The sequence below is a fragment of the Scyliorhinus canicula genome, chromosome 7, assembly GCF_902713615.1.
Source record: "Scyliorhinus canicula chromosome 7, sScyCan1.1, whole genome shotgun sequence".
NCBI classification, from domain to species: Eukaryota; Metazoa; Chordata; class Chondrichthyes; order Carcharhiniformes; family Scyliorhinidae; genus Scyliorhinus; species Scyliorhinus canicula.
In genome coordinates this window covers 20202850-20217092 of record NC_052152.1, presented here as the reverse complement: position 1 = coordinate 20217092, position 14243 = coordinate 20202850, and the positions used below count along the sequence as shown (strand labels likewise).

Genomic DNA, 14243 nt, shown 5'->3' with positions numbered 1-14243 from the left:
AACAGAATAAAAATAAGGACTGAATTTATGTCTGTTCACCCCGATCATCTGCTTCCCCAGCTTGGGTGAAGTAATCATCTCTTTGGTTTTGGCTGGTGCCAATCTTCTCTTGGATTTTCAATTGGATTTGGACTTATTGTCACGTGTTCCGAGGTTCTGTGTACAGTCCAGGCAGATTGTTCCATACATGAAAAACATAGGACATATAATAAATACACAAAGTAAATATATAGACATCGGGTGAAGCATACAGAGTATAGTGCTACTCAGAAGAGAAGATGTGTGTCAATTCTGTCCATAAGTGGGCCATTCAGGAGTCTGGTAACAGCGGGGAAGAAGCTGTTTTGAATCTGTTAGAGCGTGTTGTCAGACTTTTGTCTCTTATGCCCGATGGAAGAGGTTGGAAGAGAAAATACCTGGGTGGGAGTGGTCTTTGATTGTGTTGCCCGCTTTCCCAAGGCAGCGGGAGGTGTAGACACAGTCAATGCATGATGGACTGGGTTGTGAGCACGACTCTCTGTGGTTTATTACGGTCTTGGGCCAAGCAGTTACCATACCAACCGGTGATACAGCCAAATGTGATGCAGAACAGCCTTGGGCAGTTGGTAATGGGACAACAAAGCAATGGAATAGACAACATCTACAGAGATGTGCCAAGGCTGGTGTGTGCCACTATCCTCACTGAAGATATTACAATGGATGAGGGAAGAGTTAAGCAATTAGCAGGGTGTTCCAATGAATAAAATGGGATCTGACCAGTGCAAGCAAACTGCAGGCAAAACTCAATTAACATTACGGTTTTTTTCCAGAGAAAAAACACTGGAGCAAAATATGGGAAAGAGAAGACATCTGACGGCAAAGGTAAATATTTTTTCATTTTTATATTACTATCCACACTCATAATAGGAAATTGTAATGAATTACTCTTCATAAACTGAGCTTTTCCTAATATAATTCCTGGGAAACAATCAGTTTGTGAAGAATCGATGAAGACTCAAGAAGAGACTAATATAATTTGAGATCTTGGAAAGAAAGTACTTGTGGTTTACAAAGAGTTAGCATAGTTCTTATATTATTGGAGTGGTACCTATGTGGGGTATGGTAGCACAGTGGTTATATAACTGGACCAGTAAGATAGCAATGGTGCAGAATGTAGTCTAAGTGAGGACTTCAATGTAATACTACTACTGACCCAGTCCAAAAGGACATACCTGCCAAACTGTGCCTAGGCAGTGGTGAGGGAACTAAACATCAGAGAAAAACCTACCAGGATGGCCACATTTGGGGTATTGCGTGTAGTTCTGGTCACCACATTATCAGAAGGACATGAAAGCTTTGGAGAGAGTCCAAAGAAGGTTTACCAGGACGTTACCTGGTCTCGAGGGTGTTGGCTATGAGGAGAGGCTGAATAAACCAGGATTGTTTTCACTGGAAAGACGGAGGCTACCAGAAGACCTGATAGAGGTCTACAAAACGATGACGTGCATAGACAGGGTGGATAGTCAGAGGCTTTTTCCAAAGGTGGAAGTGTCAATTACAGGGGGGTACAGATTCAAAGTGAGATGGGAGAGTTTTAAGGGAGATGTGCGGGGTAATTGTTTGACGTAGAGAGTGGTGGGTGCCTAGAACGCGCTGTCACAGGATGTGGTGGATGCAGGCACATTAGCAACATCTAAGAGGCATCTGGATGGGTACATGTATAGGGAGGAAATAGAGGGATACGGACTGAGTAAGGGCAGAAATCTTCTTTTTAGTTAGGGCATCATTATCAGCACAGGCTTGGAGGGCCGAAGGGCCTGTGCCTGTGCTGTACTTTTCTTTGTTCTTTCTTCTTTGTCTTGCCCTCTAACCAATCTATTTGTTACAGATGCATCTGCCCAAGTCAGGATTGGCAGGAATGACCTCGCATAGTCCTTGTGGAGGCAGAAGTCTTGATAGTGTCAATCACTGTTCTAAATGGGATGGACTCAGAGCAGATTTAGCTGCTCAAAAATGGACACCCATGAAATGGTGTGGGCCATCAGCAGCAGCAGAATTGTATTTTACCACAACCTTCATCCTCAGGATCTGGTATATTCCCCCATTACCATCAAGCCAGGGTATCAGCCCTGTTCAATAAGTGTGCAGAGAACAGAACTAGACATACCTAAAAATGAGGTGCCAAACTGGCAAAGCGATAAGACAGCACTTCATGGATACTAAACAGTGAAATGCCACAGAAAAGGGCCGAGATTGTCTTTGCTTTGGCTTTCTCCACATGGAATGCAGGAGTTTGAAAACAAAACTTGAAGTTTTTTTTTTAACCTATTCTTGGAATGTGGGCATCGTTGGCTGGGCCAGCGTTTGTTGCCCATCCTTAACTGCCCTTGAACTGAGTGGCGTGCTGGGCCATTTCAGTGGGGGGCAGTGAAGAGTGACCTGCATCGTTGTGTGGGTCTGGAGTCACATGTAGGCCAGACTGGGTAAGGACGGCAGATTTCCTTCCCTGAAGGACATTAGTGAACCAGATGGGTTCTTACAACAGTCATGGTCATCATTAGACTTTTAATTCGAGACTTTTATTGAATTCAAATTTTATCATTTGCCATGGTGGGAGCATTACCAGAGCGTTACCCTGGGTTACTACTCCAGTAATGTGTCACCGCATCCCGGGTTCCACAATGTAACACTAGCGGGAAGGCCTTTGATTCCCCTGCCCGCCAACAACGCAGACACTCGATGATCTGGTGTGCCTTTTAAAAAAATAAATTTAGAGTACCCAATTCAGTTTTTCCAATTAATGGGCAATTTAGCGTGGCCAATCCACCTAGCCTGCACATCCTTGGGTTGTGGGGGCGATACCCATGCGAACACGGACAGTGACCCAGGCAACAGGGCTAACCCACGGTGCCACCGTGATGCCAGTGTGCCATTTTTAAGGCTGACCCAACGCACAGTGAGCAAACCAATTCATCCAGGTGCAGCCCCCCTCTGCCTGCACCCCCTGATATTACCCTGTCACCACCCTGGCACCACCGACACTACCCTGGCATCAAGCTGGCACCCCTGTCACTACACGGGCACTAACCTAGCATCAATCTTTCACCCCTGGCACTACACAGGCACTACCTGTCATAATATCCACTCATGTATATCATGAGATCTCGGGGCTGGTTTAGCTTGGGGATGGTTTAGCACACTGGGCTAAATCGCTGGCTTTGAAAGCAGACCAAGGCAGGCCAGCAGCATGGTTTAATTCCCGTACCAGCCTCCATGAACAGGCGCTGGAATGTGGCGACTAGGGGCTTTACACAGTAACTTCATTGAAGCCTACTCGTGACAATAAGCGATTTTCATTTCATTTCATTTCAGATGCACATAGGCAGTGATTGACACACAGGATAACCAATGAACACACATGACACAGAACAACCAATCACCAGACAGGATACCACCACTATAAAGCCCATAGGGCATTAAGGCTCTTCCTCTAACACAGGACACTGCCAGGGAGATAGTCGCAGTGCACAGGCCAATGAACATCATCACCATGTGATAGAGAGGTAGTCTGAGGTTATCAGTTAGGTTAATAGAGTGTCAACCCACAGCAGATTATGTACAGCAAGCAACAGGTTCAATAAAACAGTGTTGGACCATCTCCTCTGTCGGAAGCCTGTTTCTCGTTTTACTGCATCTAGTTGCAGTCAATGTTAGACCAACACAGATAACACATCATGGTACCAGAGAGCTATTAACTCTAACGAACCTACCTCGAGTGAATCAGCAACCTCCCAGCCACTGATGAACAAGTTATACAAATATGCGAAGAAACTGCCAAAGATCCCCTACTGCAGCGTGTGATGAAGCCCCTCGCCCATGGCTGGCAAAAGGGGCAGTGCCCCAGTTCTTCAACGTAAAGGATGAGCTGACGGTTGTTGAGGGGATCCTTCTTAAACTAGATAGAATCGTCATTCCCCAAAGCATGCAAAACATGGTGCTCAGACAGATCCATGAGGGTCACCTGGGCGTCGAGAAATGACGACGCAGAGCTCGGCAGGCAGTTTACTGGCCTGGCATCAGCCAGGACATTGCCAACACAGTCCTCAACTGCACAACATGCCAGAAGTTTCAACCAGCTCAGCCCTAGGAAACGCTGCAAAAGCACGAGATTGTGACCTCTCCGTGGTCCAAGGTGGGGATAGACCTCTTTCACACTAATGGGCGTGATTATGCTCGTGGTTGACTACTTCTCCAGCTACCCGGAAGTGGTGAAACTGTTGGACCTCACGTCAAAATCCGTCATCAAAGCCTATAAAGAAACGTTTGCCAGGCATGGGATACCACTCACGGTAATGAGTGACAACGGTCCATGTTTCTACAGCCAAGAGTGGTCCGACTTTGCACGATCCTACCACTTTAGTCACATCACATCCAGTCACCATTACCCGCAATCAAACGAGAAGGCTGAGAAAGGGATCCATATTGTCAAGCGGTTGCTGTGCAAGGCTGCAGACTCAGCCTCGGATTTCAACCTGGCGCAGTTGGCATACAGGGCAACCCCTATGTCGACTGGTTTGTCTCCGGCGCAGTTGCTCATGAGCCGCAACCTGAGGACGACTGTTCCAGCCATCCATGTTCCAGACCTTGACCACCTCACGGTGCTGCAGAAGGTGCAGTGATCCAGGGACCAGCAAAAGATCACGAATGATGCTCATGCCACGGATCTGCCTGCGCTGGCTCCAGACGATGTTGTTTGCGTTCAGCTGCCTGAGGGAGGTTGGTCAGCCCCAGCTCTTGTCGTCAGACAGGCTGCTCCCAGGCCTTTCGTTGTCCAAATGGCTGATGGCTCCATTTTACGGCGCAACAGGAGGGCGCTGCGTAAGTTCCCTGCCCATCACCCGACCGCACTTCTCCGCATGTCATGATGCCTCCTCCAGACATCTTGCACCATGAGGCCACCGATCTGGCAGCAATCCCACCTGTCCACAAGGCCACCGATCTGGCAGCGATCCCACCTGTCCACAAGGCCACCGAGATGGCAGCCATCCTGCCTGTCCAGGTGCCGGCGTCCCCCAATCCACCTCTGCGGCGATCGACGAGAATTCATCACCCACCACAAAGACTGAATATATAAATGTTTTTTTTATTGAGTTTTCATATTTTATATATGACAAATTACAAGTTATTAGAGAGAGAGAAAAAAAAAGGAAAACACAAAAATTTAACATGAATATTTACAGGTAAGCATCTTCATAACAATAATTGTGGCCGCCCCCTTTAGCCAGCATACATATTTTACATTCCCCAATATGGCCGAGGCACATGTTTATAGGCATTTATTTATAGTTTGGTTTTGGGCCTTGGCTTGCCATCAAACCCCCATACCGAGCCCGTAGCCCCCCCCCCCACCCCCCCACCCCCCGGCTACCTTCCCCCGATTCCCGCCCATTTTCCCCTGGTTCTTGGCCACCCGACTATTCTTCCTCATGTACGTTGGCCACAAACAGGTCCCGGAACAGTTGCATGAATGGCTCCCACGTTCTGTGGAAGCCGTCGTCCGACCCTCGGATGGCGAATTTGATTTTCTCCATTTGGAGAGAATCCGAGAGGTCGGACAGCCAGTCTGCAGCTCTGGGCGGTGCTGCTGACCGCCAGCCAAACAGGATTCTACGGCGGGCGATCAGGGAGGCAAAGGCAAGGGCGTCCGCCCTCCTCCCCAGGAATAGATCTGGCTGGTCTGAAACCCCGAAGACCGCCACTATCGGGCATGGCTCCACCCTCACCCCCACCACTTTGGACATAGCCTCGAAGAAGGCTGTCCAGTACTCCACAAGTCTGGGGCAAGACCAGAACATGTGGGCGTGGTTGGCCGGGCCTCTTTGGCACCGCTCACATTTGTCCTCCACCTCCGGGAAAGACTGAATATTTAGACGTACATATTGTAAATTTTGTTGAGTTTGCTCTGTATCTACATGATAGACACCTTCCCATGTACATATGTTAATTCATTCCCCACTTATACATAGTTATGCATACACATACAGCCACGTTCCAAAATTTATTTTAAAAGGGGGAGATGTCATAACATCCACTCATGTATATAATGAGATGCAGACAGGCAGTGATTGACACACAGGATAACCAATGAACACACACGACACAGAACAACCAATCACCAGACAGGACACCACCACTATAAAGCCCACAGGGCATTAAGGCTCTCCCTCTCTCACAGGACATGGCTAGGGAGATAGTCGCAGTGCACAGGCCAATGAACATCATCACCATGTGGTAGAGAGCTAGTCTGGTCAAGCCAGTAGGAGGTTATCAGTTAGGTTAATAGAGTGTCAACCCACAGCAGATTATGTACAGCAATCAACAGGTTCAATAAAACAGTATTGGGCCATCTCCTGTGTCGGAAGCCTGTTTCTCATTTCACTGCATCCAGTTGCAGTCGATGTTAGACCAACCGAGATAACACATCATGGTACCCAGGTACAACCCTCTCCCTCCTGAATGCCGCTGCTCCCAGCTCCCCTGGGAGTACAGCTCACCGGGTGCATGTTTTCTTTTTTTTCTTCTTTTTTGAAAAATGTTTCCAATTAAGGGGCAATTTAGCGTGGCCAATCCACCTAGCCTGCACATCTTTGGGTTTTGGGGGCGAAACCCACGCAAACACGGGGAGAATGTGCAAACTCCACACAGACGGTGACCCAGAGCCGGGATCGAACCTGGGACCTCGGTGACGTGAGGCAACCGTGCTAACCACATGCGCCACCGTGCTGCCCTCAGTGCATGTTTTCTGAGACCAGGGGCTGGTTTAGCTCACTGGGCTAAATCGCTGGCTTTTAAAGCAGACCAAGGCAGACCAGCAGCACGATTCGATTCTCGTACCAGCCTCCCCGAACAGGCGGCGGAACGTGACGACTAGGGGCTTTCACAGTAACTTCATTGAAGCCTACTTGTGACAATAAGCGATTTTCATTTTCATTTAATTTCACCTATCATGCATCACGCTATCCTGCCATCATGTTACTGTGGGTGGATTTTTAGATGTGTGGCACGATTCTGGAGAATGGGCCTGGTGATTATATGATCATTTATTATATTGAGGTTCCCGATATTGAGCATCAGGAAATGTTGCCTGTCACTGACGGAGGGGAGGGAACAATCCCGTTGTGCTTTCACATTGTTATGAAACGCTACTTTGGCCGACGCGTGATATTTTCTGCTCTTGTCGCCAAACCCACCCGACGGGAACAGGAGTGGAAAATCACGGCGATCCCATAACAAACTCTTGTCGTCCTGCCACTTCCAGTCGTAAATGGTGGTCGACAATTCAAAAATTGACAGGGGAACATAAAAAATAGGAGAGACCATTCAGGACCTAAAGTCTGCTCCGTCATTCGGCAGGATCATCAACTCCACTTCCCTGCACTAATCCCAATAATCCCACTGGAGAAGGGAGCTGGTAGACAGGCTTTGGGAGTCAGGAGGTGAGTTACTCACCACAAGATGCCAAAACTCTGACCTGCTCTTGTAGCCACAATATTTATATGGCTCGTCCAGTTCAGTTCCTGGTCAATGATAACTCCCCAGGATGTTGATTGTGGGGATTTAGCACTGTATTGAATGTCAAGGGGCGATGGTTAGATTCCCTCTTGTTGGATATGGTCATTGCCTGGCACTTGTGTGGCGTGAATGTTATTTGCCATTTCTCTGCCTAAGCCTGGATATTGTCCAGGTCTTGCTGCATTTAGACAGTAACTCCTTCAGTATCCGAGGAGTCGCGAATGGTTCTGAACATTGTGCAGTCATCAGCAAACATCTCCACTTCTGACCTTATGATGGAAGGAAGGTCATTGATGAAGCAGCTGAAGATGGTTGGGCCTCGGACACTATCCTGAGGAACTCCTGCAGTGATGTCCTGGAGGTGAGCTGATTGACCTCCAACCACCACAATCATCTTCCTTTGTATGACGCCAACCAGCAGAGAGTTTTCCCCCTGATTCCCATTGACTCCAGTTTTTTTAGGACTCCTTGATGCCATACTCGGTCAAATGCTGCCTTGATGTCAAGGGCAGACTGTCTCCCCTCACCTCTGGAGTTCAGCCTTTTTGTTCATTTTTGAACAAAGGCTGTAATGAAGTCAGGAGCTGAGTGATCTTGGCGGAATCCAAACTGAGTATCTTACTGACTAAGTGCCGCTTGAAAGCACTGTTAATGACCCCTTTCATTATACTATTGATGATTGCGTGTAGACTAATAGGGTGGTACTTGGCTGGTTGGATTTGATCTGTTTCTTGTGTACAAGACACACCTGGGCAATTTTCCACATTGCCAGGTCGATGCCAGCGTTGCAGCTACATTGGGACAACTTGGGGAGCGGCAAGTTGTGGAGCACAAGTCTTCAGTACTATTGCCAGAATATTGTCAGGGCCCACAGCCTTTGCAGTATCCAGTGCCTTTGGCCGTTTCTTGATATCACGTGAAGTGGATCGAATTGACCGAAGACCGAGATAGATCATCCACTTGGCACTTCTGACTGAAGATTGCAAATGCTTCAACCTCTTCTTTTGGACTGATGCGCCGGGCTCCCCCATCATTGAGGATGGGGATATTTGTGGAGCCTCCTCCTCCAGTGAGTTTGAAAATCTCCCCCAGTATTCCACATGTAGCCTCAGCAATGAGGTGCTCGAGGTTCGAAAAACAAGTTCCAACTTCAGTGTGTTGTCCCACAAATGCTCCCCAGTGCAGGAATAGACTTGTTGACAACTTTACCACCTTCATTTTCCTGTTCCAATCTGAAGAACCTTATATTTATCTGCATTAAAACCCATCTATTTAACTGGTTATTACCTTCATTAAAAAGAAGCAATCTCTGTTTAGTGTATAATCAACCACTCACCCTAAAGGGAAACTTTGAACAGTGGATATTTTTCTTGTTTTTCTGTCAGTTCCTTCCCTCTCATCTTCTCCTCCCTCAGTGCTGTTGATTGTCCTGTTGGGGTTTGGTATTCTGGTCCTTCCAGTACTGAATGCAAATTCAACTCGTACCTAAGTCCAGGCACTCAGTAGCAGTAGGGTGTCAACGGTGTGGTATCATGGAGCAGCTTCACCACTACCACCGCCACGTACACACACACACACACACACACCTGCCCCCCTACCACCACCACAACCCCAAAGTCTATACCCATGCACTTCCAGCTGGGATCAATGAATTGGGTTCCTAGTTTACTTTTATGGAGCTTACTGTCCCAAGCCGAGAGAGTTTTTGAGCAGTGCTCTCATTGCATGGTGCTCGTTTGGCCTTGATGTTCAAGACGAAATGAATGGAACGCAATTCACAAATCAAATTCAGCATCTTGTCCTTTGCCACCTTGCCCCCCGCCCTGCGGGTCGTCACCCCAAGTCCACCTCTTCCAGTAGCTGGTAGAGTCAACTTCTGATAAGTGAGTGTTTTCACAAAAAGATCTAAATTATCTAATGATATGAATTATAGATTTCACAGCAAAATGGGAATTTAATAGTGTCTCGTCAGATCACTATATGGCCATAGTTTGTAGGGAGTAAGAAGCTTTGCGAGATGGACAGGTTTAAGATTCTGGGTAAGGATGATTTAGTTTAGGGTAGAGTATGACACATCTTGGTTACAATATGGTGAGGGTGTAGAGTGATGTCCAGGTGAGGTGGGTGGGACAATTCTATGTAACATGGAGGGATGTTTTCCAGTGACTAGAAGATGAGGGGGAGGATGTTATTGTCGCAATCTTCAGCTGTGAGGCCTAATGGCTACGATCATGAGAGTTTAGAGTGAGGAAAGGGAAAAGGTAAAGAAAACCATTATTTCATTACTGAAAAACCATTGCAACTGTGAGTAGAAAGACCTCGACGAGAGCTGCAAAGTTACATGTCACAAGAATGTCACACATCCTTCATTCCAGAGCAGTAAATTCAATATTTCTCAGTGCAGTAGATCATTATTCAACACATGCAAATTAATTCACTGAATCGGCACTTTCAACGAAGCCAGTTGTTGAGCACACAGGCCATGTCACCTTCTGTTCTACAATCAGACACTGGAGATTGATTATGCACCTGCGTGGTGAACGTATGCTATCACAATTCACCACTGTACTGTGTTGTATTATGTTGATGCCCTTGAGCGCTCCGCCTATGGCTCCGCCCCCTCGGGGGTGGTATAAAAACCTGCAGCCTGTAGGCGGCACTCAGCACAGAGCAGTCGCAGGCAGGCACAGATCTAGCTGATTAAAACCACTGTTCACTTCTACTAATCGTCTCGTGTGAATTGATGGTCGCATCAACCTGCTTTTAAACAACTCGGAGAATGGGTTTTCTGACCTCCGTCACGTGGAAATGTTCAAGTGCAAAACTAGTCGTAAACATGAAAAATGGTGGGGCTTTAAGCTGGCAGATGTAGCCTTCCCTCCATGTTGGTAATGGTAGTAAAAATGTTCAGAAGCTGTTCCTGGATTTGGAATATGCAAATAAGGAGCCTAACACTACTTTCTGCTTCCCTTTGCAAAGTTGAATGCAGCTGTCACTGGAACGTGTGGATTCACAACAGTGTAATCCTCATGAGACCTAACCATCAACTCACAGAGGAACGAGAAACTGCTGTGACCAAAAGCGTCTTCGTTCCCCAATCACTCCCATTCCCTTTTCCAATCACAGTCCCTCTCCGAATCGCTGACCCCCCTCCTCCTTCTACTCACTGACCCTCTTCCCAATCACTGACCCCTCTCCCTCACTGTCTCCCTCCCCTTCCCCCACCTCATTCATGCGCCTCCATCCCAATTACAGTCCCCCTCCCTCTCCATATCACTGACACCAATCCCCCTCACCATCTCTCTCTCCTCCCCAATCACTATCCCCCTCCCCCCAGTCCATCACTCTTCCCCTCTCCCTCACTGTCTACCTCCCCTTTCCCCGCCTCATTCCTGCCCCTCCTTCCCAATCACAGCCCCCCTCCCTCTCCCCATCACTGACACCAATCCCCCTCACCGTCTCTCTCCCTTCCCCAATCACTGTCCCCCTCCCCTCAGTCCCTCACTCTCCCCCTCTCCATCGCTGCCTCCCTCCCTTCCCCCCCTCCTCATTACTGCCCCTCCTCCCCATCACGGTCCCCACCTCCCTCTTTCTTGATCACAGTCCTGCCTCTCAATTGCTTGAACCCCTCTCCAGTTGTTCTCTCTCAATCACCATTACCCTCCCTCTCACTCCTTTAGCACCACTCTTCTTCCTGGACATTTTCGAGAGTCCCTACCAATGGCACAGTGGCTCAGTTTTAAAATTCTCTTTGCCAGCCAGCTACCCAGCAAGGACTTCAACTCGCCAGCCCCGTGTAGTGAGGGAACCTCAGCACCGCCCGCAGGCCGAAAGAGGGAACAGCAAGCTCTGGTTGTCCTTCCACTTTATAGTCCAGTAAACTGGGCGAATGCATGTATAACGTGCCTAATGAACACAGCATCAGCTTTACCCACAATACCCCTCTTCTGCCCTCGGTCTCCCAGCCAAAAGGTCAGCTAACAGTGGAGGGGACGCCCATTGCGACTTAGTACCCGGAGGGCAGAAGAAAACTAGATTGGGTTGCTGCCATAGCGAGACTGATAGACCCAACAGCGGCCAACACTGATCTTGGTATTTTTTATTGTCTTGCAGACGCAGCCAGAGCTTCAAAGGAGGATGCCGAGGAATTTGACATCGACTTGGATGCCCCTGAGACAGAGAAGGCTGCTGTCGCTATACAGAGTCAGTTCAGAAAATTCCAGAAGAAAAAACAGGATCCTTCTTAGGCTTTCCTCCGGGTGCTGGGAAGACAGCACGTAACCAGGCGAATCCCTCAAAACTCTCTTCTGTTGGTGCATGCAGTTAAAAAAAAACACTGTCAGTGTGTGTGTATTGAATAAACTCCTGAAAACTCTTCTGTAATACTACCCTTAGTCATTCACTTGTAACCTACTCCTATTATTATTCATACATTAATAAAGTCAGTATTGTACCTGATGCATTTTCAGTGATCTTCCTTCTCGAAGCTACAAGTAGAAGCTGCAGGTAGCACAACATATTTGATTGCCAATCTTCTCCCTTTCCTCGAGGTACCAACTATTGCTGGAGGGTTTAATTTGATTTGATTTGATTTATTATTGTCACATGTATTACTATACAGTGAAAAGTATTTTTTCTTGCATGCTGTACAAACAATGCATACCGTACATAGGGAAGGAGAGACTGCCGAATGTAATGTTACAGTCATAACTAGGGTGTAGAGAAAAAATCAACTTAATATGAGGCAGGTCCATTCAAAGGTCTGATGGCAGCAGGGAAGACGCTGTTCTTGAGTCAGTTGGTACGTGACCTCAACGTTTTGTATCTTTTTCCTGACGGAAGAAGGTGGGAGAGAGTATGTCCAGGGTGCGTGGGGTCCTTAATTATGCTGGCTGCCTTTCTGAGGCAGCGGGAATTATAGATAGAGTCAATGGATGGTTTGCGTGATGGATTGGGCTGCATTGACGACCTTTTGTAGTTTCCTGCAGCCTTGGGCAGAGCAGGCTCTATACCAAGCTGTGATACAAACCAGAAAGAATGCTTTCAATGGTGCATCTATAAAAATTGGTGAGAGTCAGAGCTGACATGCCAAATTTCCTTAGTCTTCTGAGAAATTTGAGTTGTTGGTGGGCATTCTTAACTATATTGTCGGCATGGGGGGACCAGGGCAGTATGTTGGTGATCTGGACAGCTAAAAACTTGAAGCTCTCGACCCTTTCTACTTCGTTCCCATTGACGAAGACAAGGGCATGTTCTCCACTATGCTTCCTGAAGTCAATGATAATCTCCTTCGTTTTGTTGATATTGAGGGAGAGATTATTGTTGTCGCACCAGTTCACCAGATTCTCCATCTTATTCTATTGGGCAGCACGGTAGCATTGTGGATAGCACAAATTCTTCACAGCTCCAGGGTCCCAGATTCGAATCCCGGCTTGGGTCACTGTCTGTGTGGAGTCTGCACATTCTCCCCGTGTGTGCGTGGGTTTCCTCCAGGTGCTCCAGTTTCCTCCCACAGTCCAAAGATGTGCAGGTTAGGTGGATTGGCCGTGATAAATTGCCCTTAGGGTCCAAATTGCCCTTAGTGTTAGGTGGCGTTACTGGGTTATGGGGATAGGGTGGAGGTATGGGCTTGGGTAGGGTGCTCTTTCCAAGAGTCGATGCAGACTCGATGGGCCGAATGGCCTCCTTCTGCACTGTAAATTCTATGAAATTCGAAAGGGAAAATGCTGGAAATTCTCAGCAGGTCTGGCAGCATCTGTAGGGAGAGAAAAGAGCTAATGTTTTGAGTCCAATGACTCTTTGTCAAAGCTAACAGACAAAATGGGAAATTTTATACTGTGGAGTGAGAATGAAAAATGTGTCATAGCCATAGACACCCAGGGAAACGGGGTGCTAATAGCCACAGAAAGAAGAGCAGTACTTCTTCAGGGAAGGCATTCCTGGAAGAGGAGTGGCAGTGAGTTAATCACTAGATGGCAGGTGCCAGAAGTGCTGAGATTTTCCAGCGTGCTTTCTTTCATTTCAGATTCCAGCATCTGCAGTAATTTGCTTTTCTCTATCTTCTTCCATGGGAGGATGGCTCCCATGTGGGCTTCCAACCTCATTGCAGGGCATCAAATCTCCTACGTGAATCACTGGGAGATGCTAGGAATCTGAAAGAAAATACAGAAAACCTTGGAAACGCTCAGTCGGCCCGGCACTGGCTATCGGAGCAGAGTTAAGGTGTCAGGTGTCCAGCTTTCCTTTACTGCAGCGAATGATCATTTTGAGCAGCGTCGGAAATAGCTGGGTCACCATCTGTATGGTTCAGGGCCTGTTGAAGAGAGAGCTGAGGAAGCAGTATTGACAACACCGATGAACATGAAAAATCACTGCTGAAAGCATAGATTTAAAAAGCAGAGCTGCTATGGAAACTTGATTGGACCACACTTGAAATACTATGCATAGATCTCCGGATCACTAAAAGAATATTTAGATCCTGGAGTTGGCGCAACAAAAATAAATTCACAGGGATAATACCAGAAGTAAAAGGATATAATTATTAGGAAATTGTCCGTGTGGGGTTTGCACATTCTCCCCGTGTCTGTGTGGGTTTCAGCCCCACAATACAAAAATGTGCAGGTTAGGCGGATCGGTCATGCTAAATTGCCCCTTAATTGAAACAAAAATTAATTTGGTACTCTAAATTTAAA

At 47.4% G+C, this 14243-nt stretch overlaps 1 protein-coding gene across 1 annotated transcript in view; it reads left to right on the top strand.

The window, feature by feature from the left end:
- pcp4b (Purkinje cell protein 4b) overlaps positions 1 to 12009 on the top strand; it is a 133279-nt gene extending 121270 nt beyond the window's left edge. The window contains exons 2-3 of the mRNA XM_038801473.1: positions 810 to 861; positions 11665 to 12009. Of these exons, the coding sequence (XP_038657401.1) occupies positions 810 to 861; positions 11665 to 11798 (186 nt within the window). The 3' untranslated portion in view covers positions 11799 to 12009. The remainder of the gene's footprint in view (positions 1 to 809; positions 862 to 11664) is intronic.
- Positions 12010 to 14243: the final 2234 nt, after the last annotated feature.